General features: G+C 43.6%; 1 protein-coding gene across 1 annotated transcript in view; it reads right to left on the bottom strand.

The window, feature by feature from the left end:
- Positions 1-14052, bottom strand: part of LOC129340916 (sodium/hydrogen exchanger 2-like) — a 48967-nt gene that overhangs the window by 14538 nt on the left and 20377 nt on the right. The window contains exons 8-9 of the mRNA XM_054995813.1: positions 12019-12108; positions 8982-9052 (exon numbers count right to left, since the gene is read on the bottom strand). Of these exons, the coding sequence (XP_054851788.1) occupies positions 8982-9052; positions 12019-12108 (161 nt within the window). The remainder of the gene's footprint in view (positions 1-8981; positions 9053-12018; positions 12109-14052) is intronic.

The raw sequence follows: 14052 nt of genomic DNA, 5'->3' as shown, positions 1-14052 counted from the left end.
GGATTTTCCGGGCTGTATAGCCGTGGTCTTGGCGTTGTAGTTCCTGACGTTTCACCAGGAGCTGTGACTGGCATCTTCAGAGGTGTAGCACCAAAAGACAGAGATCTTTTGGTGCTACTTTCTGTCTTTTGGTGCTACACCTCTGAAGATGCCAGCCACAGCTGCTGGCGAAACATCAGGAACTACAACGCCAAGACCACGGCTATACAGCCCGGAAAATCCACAACAACCATGGCCAGTCTATTGTTCTGAAGGGCCAACAAACATAGAATAGAAGCCAACACCTCCCCTGATATTCCCTTCTAGCACTGGGATTCAGAAGTTTATGACCTCTGGGCATGGAGGTTCTCTTTAGCCATCATTATTTATGCAAAATATACAGGATTCTGAAAACAAATGATGAGCCATTCCCATAGATCTCCCATCTCGCATTATAAAGGATACACCAAATACCACAGAAGGCCATGTTGCCCTCTCTTATCCTTACAGTCAATTGGAGAGGGAAATCGTTTCTCTCATTTAAACGGGGAGGGCAGGGGAATGTGAGCTTTCGAATGTACGTGCACAGCCGAAACCAATGCAAGATTCTTTGGAAATAAGCCCCACTGATGTCAATAGTGGTTTCTGCCAAAATAAGTGTGATTGCAGCCTCTGCATTCAAGTTTTAAAAATGTTTTTCAGGAAAACACTGAGAATATTCTCGCTGAGGTACTTGTCTATTTACAGAACCAAGGCCCCACACTGAAAAGGAGTTTGATGCCTCAATAGTGCATCCAGTAAGAAAGAATGCTGTATAATTACAACATGATTGATCTTATCAACGGTAGCCGTCCAGTTTGTGTGTGTGTGTGCCATCAAGTTGCAATCAACTGATGGTGACCCCAGCAAGGGGCTTTCAAGGCAAGTGAGAAGCAGAGGTGGCTTGCTATTTCCTTCTTGTCAGCACTGCAGCAGGCACAGGAGGCCCCAGGGAGGGGGCGTAGCTCCAGGCAGCAGCAAGGGAAGGGAAAAGGGAGCCAGAGAGAGAGACCAGCCAGGGGCGCGCCACCCAAAGGGCAAGAGGTACCCATACCTGCCCAAGGTGCCAACGAGGGGACAGAGGGACTGGAAGCCCCTGCACAAGCCCTAGGGGGAACCAGCAACCCCAGCCACCTAAGGGGGCCGGCTGAACTCCAGGAGACCAGCACAGCACCTCGTGAGCAAAAACAGAGGAGGCCACGGTGCATCACCTGGAAGGGCCCTGCCAGCCCTGTCATGCAGGAAAGAATGAGGGAGAAGAATCAAGGAGAATGAGGCACACCGGAGGGAAGCCCCAGCTGGGATACATTCAGCCCCGCCTGGCAAGAGAAGAGAGGAATGCAAGGAGAAGCTAATGAAAGGGAAGAAACACCTGAGGGAGGACACAGCTGGGCAGCATCAGGAGAGGGAAGGAGCCTGGGAGGAATGGCAGGGGAAGGTGGAGAGAACCCTATCAAAGCTGGCTTAGGAGAGCGATTGTGGTGGGTTGTGAAGGAGGAGTGAAGTGTGAGTTGTTGGAAGCAAAGGAGTAGGCGTATGCAAGGAGGAAAAGGAAGGTTGGTGAAGGAGGGAAGTGAGAGTGATGGCTGGGTCAGGTTGAGCGGGCCAGCAAGTGGACTGAGAGGGAGTCTGGGTGGTGTAGACTGCCCCTCCTGCCACAGAGCAGGGTCCTGCAGTATCCCTGATGACCCCCCAGAGTCAGAGTCAGGTACCCCAGTGCCCAATGCAGCAGCGCCCAGGATGAGCCCTACCACTTCTACTGCAGCGTCTTCCTTGGTGGTCTCCCATCCAAGTACTGACCCTGCTTAGCTTCCAAAATCTGATGAGATCAGGCTATACCATGCCGCCTTCCCTTCCGTAGCTATCCTGTTTAGGATTCAAGAAACAAGCTTTGTAGACTTAAAAATGACCTCTTTCTTGATCCATCCTTTTCATCTTTTTGACAGTTTGGGACTTGAGCTCTGTAGTAATAATGGTCATGTTTAATGTTCAGAAGGTACCAGGTTTGATCTCTACTATCACCAGTGAAAGGATCTCAGAGAGCAGGTGTTCAAGAAAAGTCTCATTGTGTGAGCACATGGAAAGCAACTGCCAGTTAGACTTCCGGTTTGGGATTCATGGAGGTCTAACGCAGCTCCATTTGCGGAGCTGACCGGATTGCCGTTTTAACCGGCCGGAGGGGTGAAAATAACCCGCGGCCGACTGCTCTCAGGCGGGGAGCAGGCAAAGAACGCTCAAGACCCTAGGGTGAGCTAGATCTCGGACGAGGGGGGGCTCTACACAAGGAGTCTCCCCCCCGATCCTTGAGGTCCCACCTTGCGACGGGTCGGCTATAATCTCTGCGGCAATTTTGGGGCCAACTCGGCTGGCATAAGACCTACATACCCAAGCTTCGATCGGGGAGGGAAGTCGAGAGGAGAATTTAAGATCGAAACAGCGATTACAACCCGAGAAAGTTGAAGAGAAGGTAAAGATCGCTATCTCTTGAAACGGGACAGATTGACAAAAACAGAGAGGAAAGAAAGTAGATTTTTAAACTGCAACAGACTAGTGAAAAGGAGGTGAAGACTCGGCAGGAGTTGTATTTTAAAAGAGACTAAGTTTAAAGAAGTTATTACAAAAATCGGACTATTGTTTTGAATACCTGTGGTCTTGGAGCTGTGGGAAAAAGACACCATCGCGAGACCTGCTGTGGGAAGACGGGAGACAGGAAGTGTGTAATAACAATAGAGTGGCTGGAGGGAAGCGGCCCTTGCCAAGGGACAGGAAGTGGGGAATCGCCATTTTTGAAAGTGGAAGGGTCGTGGCTTCAGCGGAAGAGGAAGTAGGCCATCTTGGATTATAATAACATAGAGAAACCATAGAGAAAAGACGCCCGACATTTTGGATATAAAAAATTAATTTTGGCAAAGATTGGGACATTTGAAAAAAAAAAAAAAGGAAAACGTTTAATTATACGCCACGGAGCTGAGGAAGAGAGCAGATTCGTGGGAGCGAGCTAAAGCAAGCCCCACGATGTCGAAAAAAGAGTGGCAATCGGCAATAGAAAATTTGGACAAAAAACTTATAGACATGATGAAAGAACTTAAGGACACGAAATTGGAGCTTATTAAAGAGGTCAAAGAAGTTACACAGACAGTAAAGTCGGAGCTGTCAGAAGTGAAAAAAGGCGTGGAAACGATTAGCAGTGAATTACAAGGAACGAAACAGAGAGTCAAAACAGTAGAAGACGCGATGGAGAATTTAATAGAAACGCAACAAACAGAGATGAGATCGGTAAAGGGGAGGATGTCAGTTGCAGAAACTAAACACATGGAGAAGCAGCTTCGTTTTCGTGGTCTGCCAGAAGTTGAAGGGAAGTCAGCGCAAGAACAGATGACTGAGGTGTTGGCTGAATACCTGGGGAAGGAGGAGGAGGAAATTGTGGCTATCCTAGATGTGGCGTATCGTGTGAACTCGAGAATTGCAACCCAGAGGAAACTACCAAGGGATGTGATCGTGCAGTTTACAACTAGAAATATGAAAGAGAGGATTGTGACAAAACAATTTCAAGACCCATTGGAGATTGATGGCAAGACGATTATCATAATGAAGGAATTGCCCAGATCAGTGTTACTGGACAGGAAAAAATATAGAGTGTTAATTCAGACTTTGAAGGACATGAACATTAGGTACAGATGGGAGTTACCGGAAGGAGTGTCCTTTGAGTTTGGAGGGGCAAAAAAGCGTATCAGATCTGAGCGGGAGATGGAGAGATTTATTAAGGACAATGAAAAAGACTTACCAACAAAACCATGAATATGGAGAGTAAAGTATTATCTTGGAATGTAAATGGACTAAACTCACCGAATAAGAGAAAAAATATTTTTCATTGGCTACTAAAACAAAAATGTGATATTGTTTGTTTGCAGGAGACCCATATTAGAAAACAGGATGTAAAATATTTAAAATCTGGAAAATTGGGCAAAGAATTTGTAGCGGCTTCCAACAAGAAAAAAAGAGGAGTGGTGTTGTATATAAAAGAGGAGCTGCAGCCAAAATTTGTTATGAGAGATGTGGAAGCTAGATTTGTAGCAGTGGAATGTAACTGGAACTTAAAGAGAGTGTTGGTAGTCGGACTTTATGCACCTAACGGTGCAAAGGAGAGCTTCTTTGAGGACTTAAGGAAGCACTTAGACGATCTTGTATATGACCAGATAATTCTTGCTGGAGATTTCAATGGAGTGACAGATTTGGAACTAGACAAAAAGACTACAAAAGCACAAAAGAAAAGAGGATTATTGCCAAAGCTTTTTTTTGAGTTGATTCAACAAGAGACTCTCGAAGACGTATGGAGGAGAGAATATCCTAAAACCAGACAGTTTACTTTTTATTCTGCAAGGCATCTTACATTATCAAGAATTGATATGATCTGGGCCTCAAAGGACTTAGCGTTATGGACTAAGGAGGTAGGAATAATGCCGATGGTAGGCTCAGATCACAACCCAATTATGTGGAAATTTGGAAAAAGGAGAAAAAGGAAAGCCTGGAGAATAAATGAGGACTTGTTACAGGAAAGTGAGAATATGGAAACATTGAGAAGAGAGACTAAGTTTTTTATACAATACAACGTGAATAAAGAAGTACCAACCAATAAAGTTTGGGATGCGTACAAGGCGGTTGTAAGGGGCATACTAATGGACTTAAATGGCAGAGCAAGAAAAAAGAAAGAGGAGAAAAGACAAGAGATTGAGGAGAAAATAAAAGCCAAAGAAGTACAGTTAAAAAAGAGACCAGGGAAAAAGAAAATATACCAGGAAATCAAAATTCTTCAAGAACAGCTAACAGCAATGAGTAATAAAGAATTGGAGTGGAATCTTAAAAGACTGAATCAAAAAGCGTTTGAGGGTGCTAATAAACCTGGGAAATATTTGGCATGGCAATTGAAGAAGAAAAGGGAAAAGAAAATAATAAATAAAATCTGTGAAGAAGATAAAACGTACTTGGAGCAGACTACCATTAGTAGAGCCTTCTATAAATTCTATGCTAAGCTGTATAACAAAAAAGAAGTAAACAAAGAATCAATAGCATCATATCTGGAGAAGACCAAACTTCCAGAAATCTCGGAAGCTTGGAGAAGTAAGTTGAACAGTGAAGTAACTGACGAGGAAATAAGCAAGGCAATACAATCTGCAAATCTAGGAAAGGCGCCAGGGCCAGATGGACTTACGGCTAAATTTTATAAGACAATGGCCAATGAACTGGCACCATTCCTAAAAGAGGTGATGAATGGAGTTTTTAGGGATCAAAGGATTCCAGATACTTGGAGTGAAGCGAATATATCATTGATCCCAAAGGAGGGCCAAGACCTGACCAACGTGAAAAATTACAGACCTATATCACTACTTAATAATGACTATAAAATTTTTGCAAAGATATTGGCGGAGAGATTGAAGGGGTGGCTCTCGGAAGTCATAGAGGAGGAACAAGCAGGCTTTTTGCCAGACAGACAAATAAGAGACAACTTAAGGACAGTGATCAATGCTATTGAATACTACGACAAGCGTTGTGACAAAGAGGTTGGTTTCTTCTTTGTAGACGCTGAAAAAGCGTTTGACAATTTAAACTGGGACTTTATGTTTGTCACTATGGAAAAGCTACAACTGGGAGAAAGATTCGTCAGAGCAATCAAGGAAATCTATAGAGACCAGACTGCAGCAATTGTAGTGAATGATGAACTGACCAAGAAATTGACGATTAGTAAAGGAACAAGACAAGGTTGCCCGTTATCTCCATTGTTGTTCATTTTAGTATTGGAGATTCTGATGATACAAATCCGACAAGATGAGGAAATACGAGGAATAAAAATAAAGGACTATTCATATAAGGTCAGAGCATTTGCAGACGACATAATGTTAATTGTAGAAGACCCACTGGAGAACATGCCAAAAGTGATAGACAAGATCAAGGAGTTTGGAGACTTGGCAGGTTTCTTCATTAATAAAAAGAAGTCAAAGATATTATGCAAAAACATGACTAAGCAGAAACAACAATTGTTAATGGAAACAACGGATTGTGAAGTAACTAGTAAGGTGAAATACCTGGGAGTTGAGCTGACTGCAAAAAATATAGATTTGTTCAAGAATAATTATGAAAAATTATGGACTCAGATAGAGAGAGACTTGATCAAATGGAATAGATTGAACCTGTCATGGTTGGGCAGGATTGCAGCAGTTAAGATGAATGTGTTACCAAGAGTAATGTTTTTGTTACAGACAATACCAATCATCAGAGACTCTAAACAATTTGAAAAATGGCAGAGGAAAATATCAGATTTTGTTTGGGCAGGCAAGAAGCCTCGAGTGAAAGTAAAAGTTTTACAAGATGCAAAGGAGAGAGGCGGAATGCAACTGCCCAATCTGAGACTTTACCATGATGCAATCTGCCTAGTTTGGCTAAAAGAGTGGATGACATTAAAGAATAAGAAACTATTAGCCCTAGAGGGATATAAAAAAATTTTTGGATGGCACGCATACCTATGGCATGACAAAGTAAAGGTCAACTCGATGTTCCTGCATCATTTTGTAAGGAGAAGTCTATTTACAATCTGGAAGAAGTATAGAACCTACCTACAAGAAGGAACCCCCTTGTGGGTGGTTCCATATGAGGTGATAGATCCGAGAGCTGTGGATAATGAACAACAATGTTTAACGTACAAAGAAATAACTAAGATTGAAGTATCTAAACTTAGAATAAAGACGCAAGAGGAACTATCACCTAACTATGATTGGTTCCAGTATAGACAGATTAGAGACTTATACAACTCGGACTTTGCAAAAGGGGGCATACGAACAGAGAACTCGGAACTAGAGCAGACCCTTCTTAAAGAAGACAAGAAAAGAATATCCAAGGTATACCAAGTATTGCTGAAATGGTATACTGAGGATGAGATAGTTAAAACACAGATGGTGAAATGGGCTATAAATTTCAATAAAGAAATAACAATGGAGGCATGGGAATACTTGTGGAAAACTACAATGAAGACAACGACATGTATTAATATTAAAGAGAACATTTTCAAAATGATCTATCGTTGGTACATGACACCAAAGAAGATTGCGCTAGGGAACTTGAATACTTCTAATAAATGCTGGAAATGTAAGAAACATGAGGGCTCCCTCTATCATATGTGGTGGTCGTGTGAGGTAGCTAGGCAGTTCTGGGGGGAAATAATAAGAGAAATGAGTGAAATTTTACAGTTTCAAATAAATAAGAACCCAGAACTCCTGCTGCTAAACTTGGGAATGGAGGGAATTCCAGCCCATCATAGGACGTTGATTTTTTATATGACTGCAGCAGCTAGACTTTTGTATGCGCAGAAATGGAAAGTACAAGAAGTACCAACTATTGAAGATTGGATCTACAAATTGCTGTATATGGCTGAAATGGACAAGATGACAAGAAAACTGAGAGATCTGGACTCAGGGCAGTTCAACACAGACTGGGAGAAGCTGAAACAATACCTGGAGAAGAAATGGGAGGTGGGAGGAAAACTGTGGCAGTTTGAGAACTACTGAAATATAATAAAAGTATAAAAGAGAGGGGTGACTTTACCGGGGGAGGAAGAGAAATGTGAATTTATAAGCAGTTAGATTAATTGATTGAGATATATATAGATATGTATAGGTCAACTGATAGAGAATAATTAATGATAAGGTTTAAACATGAGGATTGACTAACTAACAATATTTTCTTTCTTTGACAAGATTTATATGCACCAAACTGAATGTATAGAAGAGTTAAATTGATTGAGTATCTGAGGAGTTATATAGAATTACCATAAAAAGTTGAAATGAGTAATATATAGAGAACAAATCAAATTGTTTGATTTAAATGTGGGAAATTTTTATGGTTTATGATATATAGGTTTATATAGAATTACTCAAAACTGGAAAATGGGATAAATTGTTTATCTAAAGATATAGTATAACGTATAGTTTGGGTGTATAATAAGTAAAGGAGTTAAAGATGTACTGCTTAATATAATGGAGAATGTATATCTGTTTTAGACAGAGGAACTTAATAGAAGTAAGGGAAAAGGGACAGAGGGTGGGAAAGCTGTTGGAAGTCAACAAAAGGGGGGGAAAGGGAGGGGGTTAGAAACGAAAAATTAGGGGAAAATTGACTGTAATGTAAAAATAAAAATGTTCTAACCCAATAAAAATTTTTCAAAAAAAAAAAAAGAAAGCAACTGCCAGTTAGAGTAGACCTATGATGAGTTAGATGGACCTAGGTTCTTACTGGATAGAAGAAAACCTAGCAAATAGTTAGAGGGATAGCCATGTGGGTCTGCAATGGAACAGCAGGATTTTAGTCCCGTGGCACCTTAGAGACCAACAAGGTTTTCAGAGTATAAGTTTTCAAGAGTCAGAGCTCCCTTCTTCAGACACGAGTGGGTTGAGAAGTGAGTTGTAGCTTAGCGATAGAACTACTGCCTCAAATGCAGACTGTGGAGGAACATCTGCTTCGAAAGCAGAAGATCCCAGGATTATCCCAGGCATTTCCAGTGAAGGAATCTCAGGTAGCAGGTGTTAAGGAAGAACCTCCTCCGCCTGAGATCCCAGACACCAGTCACTGCTAGTCTGAGCCAGGTGGATTGTCTGATCCCATATAAGACAACTCTTGATGCTCCTAAATGGACCACTCCAAGTGGTACTGTGTGTGAATCAGAGGGCTTTCTCTACCCAGGAATGGTGGCAATCCTTTTTAATTTAGCTTCCAAACAATGCAGCCCTACCTTTTGTATTTGATGAAAAAGAAATGAAGAAAAGGAAAAAGCTTTTTGTATGCAACAGTTATCTGCTTGGGACACGGAGATGAGTGATACCAAGCTGTCCCTAGTGAGAAACAGAAATCTGACTCCCAGGTGTCTTTTCTCCCTCACTCTGAACATGTAGAGACTTGTATTTTTAGCAAATCCTTACTTGTCTTTCCAGTAATACTGTCCCCAGTGTCCCGATATATCTTCTATGCCAGCCAACAAATGGTCCAAGAACTGAACAGAGAGAAAGGATTTTTGTAATGCACAGATGTAGTTTTATTGCAGAAAGGATGAACTTGGAAAGATAGTATCAGAAGCCCACAGTTGAAAGATCAGCACTTTTTTTAGGTAAGGTGTGTATCTCCAGTAAAGTCAAGGGGAGCTCCCTACACAATTCTCCATTTAATCTGCAAATATTTCTTCATTTATGAAACTTTTTAAGTGCTGTAAAAAATCTGCTGTAGGTGTGATAAAACTAAAAACAGGCAACAAAAATTGTTGAAACATGTTGACATGAACATTCCTCTCCCAACTATACCAGAATTAACAGTTAAACATTAGGTTGGAACTCGAGAATAGACTCGCCTGCCATGGAAAATGGCAGCCACTGGTCTAGTTCCTCTCCTCACCTCCTTAACAAGTAAACTTATTTGTGTTCTGACATTGTACACGTCCTCATTTCTGACCACATCTCTGACTGCTGTTGAAAAGGGGCTGAGGAAATGCATAGCATCACAACATCACAAATGGTAGCAGATGATCCAGTGGAAAGGAGGCACTTCGACACATCATTGCCATTTTCAGTGGTAGTATGGCTGCTTCCACTTGGGGACTTTTCACAGCATGGATTGCAGAAAGCCTGCAATTTAAATGGTAGCATCCACACTATGCCATGCTCATTCCAGCTATCACCTATGGGCTTCCCATGGCTTCCCCCTTTCAATCAGATCACAGCAAAACCTCCCTTGATCTGGTTCAAAGAAGAAATTGCGGGGGGGGGGGAGTTAGGGGGTAGGCAGAGCATCAACATGGAATTAGGTGGAGCTAAGCTTCATTGTCAAAATGAAACAGCTAAGCTCCGTCTTTCTTCATCTCCCTTGGCCCTTTAAATGGCTTCTTTATTTTCCCATATGAGCCATGCTGTAGTTTTGGGGAGAGACCCATGTGGAAGCAGCCTTTATTGTAACTCCTAGTTTCCCCCATAAAGGCTTGGGACAATAGAAAAGATTTAATGTAGTGAGGGCCTAGGCAGGAAAGAAAAGAGGAAACTAGTTGTTTCAACTCACTCTCTCTCTACACAAGACACCTCTGCACGTGTTTGTCAAGTGTGGGGAGACACGTTAGCTGGGCAGTGTGGTTTAAAAAGACAGAGCAGAGATTGCTCCTCAGGTTTGTTAATTTCATCTTTGCCTCCTGGAAGGCTCTGTGGCGGAACGGGCGTTGGCTCTCAGTCCGGGCAACTGAGCCACCGTCAATGGCCTGCTAGCCCCGCTATCCGCCTCCCACCATCCCTGGTGGGCATGGCTCACCTTCTTCGTCGCTGCCACCACTCACTGAATTGTACACCGCCTGACTGAGGGGCAGTGAGACCCCTCGGGCTGACTTTCCCTACTGGGAAGGGAATTCCCCAATCTTTGGGTGGGCCCTGGAGAATTGGCAACCCACCAAGGTCTGGCCTGATCAGGTTCTCTTGGGCTCCCTCCCTCCCTGTAGCGTGCCAAGTGGGGGAGCTTACGTAGTCAGAGCACCACAAGGTCCTTTATATTCCAAAAAAGTATAATTTATTAACTATATACAGAGCACTATATACAAGCAGGTAAAGGCACAACACATAGGGGTAGACCCCCCTGTTCAGAACTCATAGGGCAGAAAATCAAACTGAAGAGAACCGCCGTCTGCTTTCCCTACCACACTGTTCCCTACTCTACCTTAAGGGGCGGGGGGGGGGGGGGTCTGAGGGAAGGTTCACCTTTTATTTCCTTTCTGCTGCCTCCCAGGCCCTCCACACTTAGGGCCCAGGCACCCGGGTTTCACCCAGCAGCAGGAGCCTCTCCTTTTTCAACCAAGAAGAGTGACTCTCTTTATTCCCTTTCTGCTGCCTCCCAGGCCCTCCACATTTAGGGCCCAGGCACCCGGGTTTCACCCAGCAGCAGGAGCTTCTCCTTCTTCAACCAAGAAGGAGACTAACTGACGTTTTCCCCCTCAGGATCGGCTGAGTCTCTCCATTCCAGCTCCACCTCTTATTTTTCCCGCACTTTCTTGGCCCGGGGGCAGCTGGGAGTTGTAGTCCACGAAGAAGGGCGTCCCACACCCAGACTCCTGCAGGCCCCTCCCTGGCCCCACAGCCCATCAGACCTCATGAGGAACATCTCCTCCCCTTTCTTTAAAGACAGGATAACAGCAACTGGCACTCATTTCACCCCTGGAAACCATTTCGTTACAGGCTCTGTCATTTTCACCTCTCCATTCTAAATCTGTGTGGGATCAGAAGTTCAGAACCAGAGATCAGCCAGGAATGGAAACGGGCTGGAGCTGCCTTCCAGAGCCAGGCTTGGACCTGGAGAGGTTAGAATAGGCTGAAGTTTCCCTTCTGGCATTTCACAGCCCCTCACACAGCTCCAGTGTATAGCAAAGCCTTTGCCCTGCCGCCGGTTCTGTGCATGCTTTTAAGTTTAGGGACAAAATTATGGATGCCAAAAGCATTCATTCACTCTACAGTCCATACACTGGTTTACATATGCAACAGACTGAGGTGGCAGAGTTTTAAAGTGGTGGAATGGACTGTACCATTTCAAACTGCAGGTGAGGGATACCACTCATGAATGCTCCTCTATGGGGAAAAAACCTGCACTGCAAGTAGAACCGCATGCTGTGGATTGGGCTACCTTTCTTCCCAATGCACTAATTTTCTTTTTAATTTGCACAGACTATTTCATATGAAGGAGCATAGAAAAATGGCATTCCTGGTCCATTGAGAAGCCTGAAGTGGCACAGTCCACCCTTTTCCTTCAGTATTCTAACATCTTAGTAACAATGGGCTCAAGGGATGCCTCTAACAGTGTGAATCAATATCTAAGGACCAGAAACACCTTTTTCTCCCACAACTGTTTCAAGGAGGTTGTCTAGAATTTTACACTTCTGACTGCTGCATAAGTACTTCGCCAACACTTCCTATGGCCCTTCAATATACGAGCACTTACCCGGATATGAATTTGTTCTCCAACGGTAGGGGCACTTTCTTGTTTTCTAGTGACAGCTAACAAATCCACAAGGGGACGAATAGTCATTCCCTGCGGTGCAAGAGAAAAATAAATAACCCACGAAGAATGGACCCATTTCTCTAAAAATGCAAAATAATGGCAAGAATAACTACTTTCTATATATCTTGCATTGGGGTGGCGCCATTCAAGAAAATCATCAAGATCAACAGAAAACAAAATACCAGGACTGAGGAGAATCAGAAAAAGACAAACAACTGGCCAAAGTGAAAGCTAAAGATTTTAAAACAAAAATATTTTCACATTGTGTTGATTAGGTATATAAAATTAGCTCTGAACATTTTCAATAGAAGTGGAAAAACATGAGATTTGTTGCAAAGCAGCTGGTTTTGTATTAAACTCCCTTTCTATTTCATGTATTAGATTCAGGGCTTTTTTTCAGTTGAACGCGGTGGAACACATGGCCGGTGGCCTCAGCACGGAGGGCAATCTAAACTCACCTCTGTCTGGAGATCAGGGGGTGGGGCCACCGGCCATGTGACCATTTTTGCCAAGGGCGATTTAGACTTTAAAAAACTCCTCCCTTGTTCCAGCTGACCCAAAGTGACGTCATTGTGCAGTCCTGAGTTCCACCACCTCTTTTCCCAGAAAAAAGCCCTGATTAGATTGTTATTCCTTCCTCTAAGGAAGGAAGCATTATAGTTGCCCTCTGTGATGGAAAAGAAAAGTGACTGAATGAGATGACCCATTAGCAGAGGGAGGATTTCAACAGATCTCCCTGATCCTAATCTAACCCTTTAACTACACCACTATCACAACCACCTCATCCAGAAATGTATGAAATTGCATTGATATCACATGCTAGATTCATCTTAACCACCAGATGGCACAAGAACGCAACAAAACAGTCTTGTTTCAGGCATCCTTTATGTCCAAGCACATCCCGAAATCCACAAATATGATCATTAGTGGCAACATGAAATTTATTTCTGGCCACCAATGGCAAAAACCTCCAGTATGCTTTGCCACTTCCTGATGTTGCTGGTAAAACAAAGAGGCAGGAGGTGCCTCTTTCAAACTGTGATTACACATAACACACTGAGCCATTTAGAAATGTTCATAAATGAGCACCCCATGAAATCCCCTATAAATATCCTCTTGAGCACCTCTTGATGACAGCTTCTTCATTTGTGAGCCTGCAGACTAGACACAAGACATCTTACATGAGTAGGCTCAAGCGAAGTATCTTGCATTTGTTCTCCCGTTGTGGACACACGTGCACTGCTAGGGAGACAGAGTACACTTGAATATAAGACCACACACTTTCTTAAGCAACCCCCTGTAAGATGTATTGTGTAGAGACTCCGAGACTCCCCCTTATCTCTACTTCACCCTCATTGTGGTTACTCATAAGGGAGGTCTCTTCCCTGTAGCCCCACAGCAGTGGTGAATGGTTCCCACCCACGGCTGTGTCACCACCCAAGCAGACATTTAGGGGACCAAAATCGGCACTACAGCAACTTTGCAGGAGTTGCTGGGCGTGGCTTGCACTTTCTGTCACCTCCTAGATCAAGAGTTGGATCCAGATTAAATTTTCCGCATGTGGAAGTCACTTCTGTCAGTGGAACAGAACGTTCCTGCTTCCCTTTCTCCCACTGCAGTCCGCGGATCTCCCTGAAATGTTGTTCCTGGGGGCAAGAGACCCTCCGGAATGGAATAACAGGTCTGCATCAGGGAAAGGGAATGGTATAAATTGCACCTTTGCTTCTCTGGATCCACCCCCAACAATGCCGCGCTAAGCGGAGTTATGCCCTCCTAAATCCATCACTGGATTCAGAAGGGTGTGATTCTGCTGGCCCTAATGCTGCTTCCATCCAGTTCCAAGATGGCTTCTAGAGAGGCTTTTGTCTCTGGAGCGCCCTGGAGTGCAACCCAACCAGGGTGCTATCAGAGGAGGCGTCAACATACCATTTCACCAGCCATGACTTCTCAGAGTTTCTCTACATGATACATCTG

This window comes from Eublepharis macularius, chromosome 13 (assembly GCF_028583425.1).
Source record: "Eublepharis macularius isolate TG4126 chromosome 13, MPM_Emac_v1.0, whole genome shotgun sequence".
Taxonomy (NCBI): domain Eukaryota; kingdom Metazoa; phylum Chordata; class Lepidosauria; order Squamata; family Eublepharidae; genus Eublepharis; species Eublepharis macularius.
The sequence above is the reverse complement of the archived record's forward strand: the minus strand, read 5'-3'. Positions and strand labels throughout refer to the sequence as shown.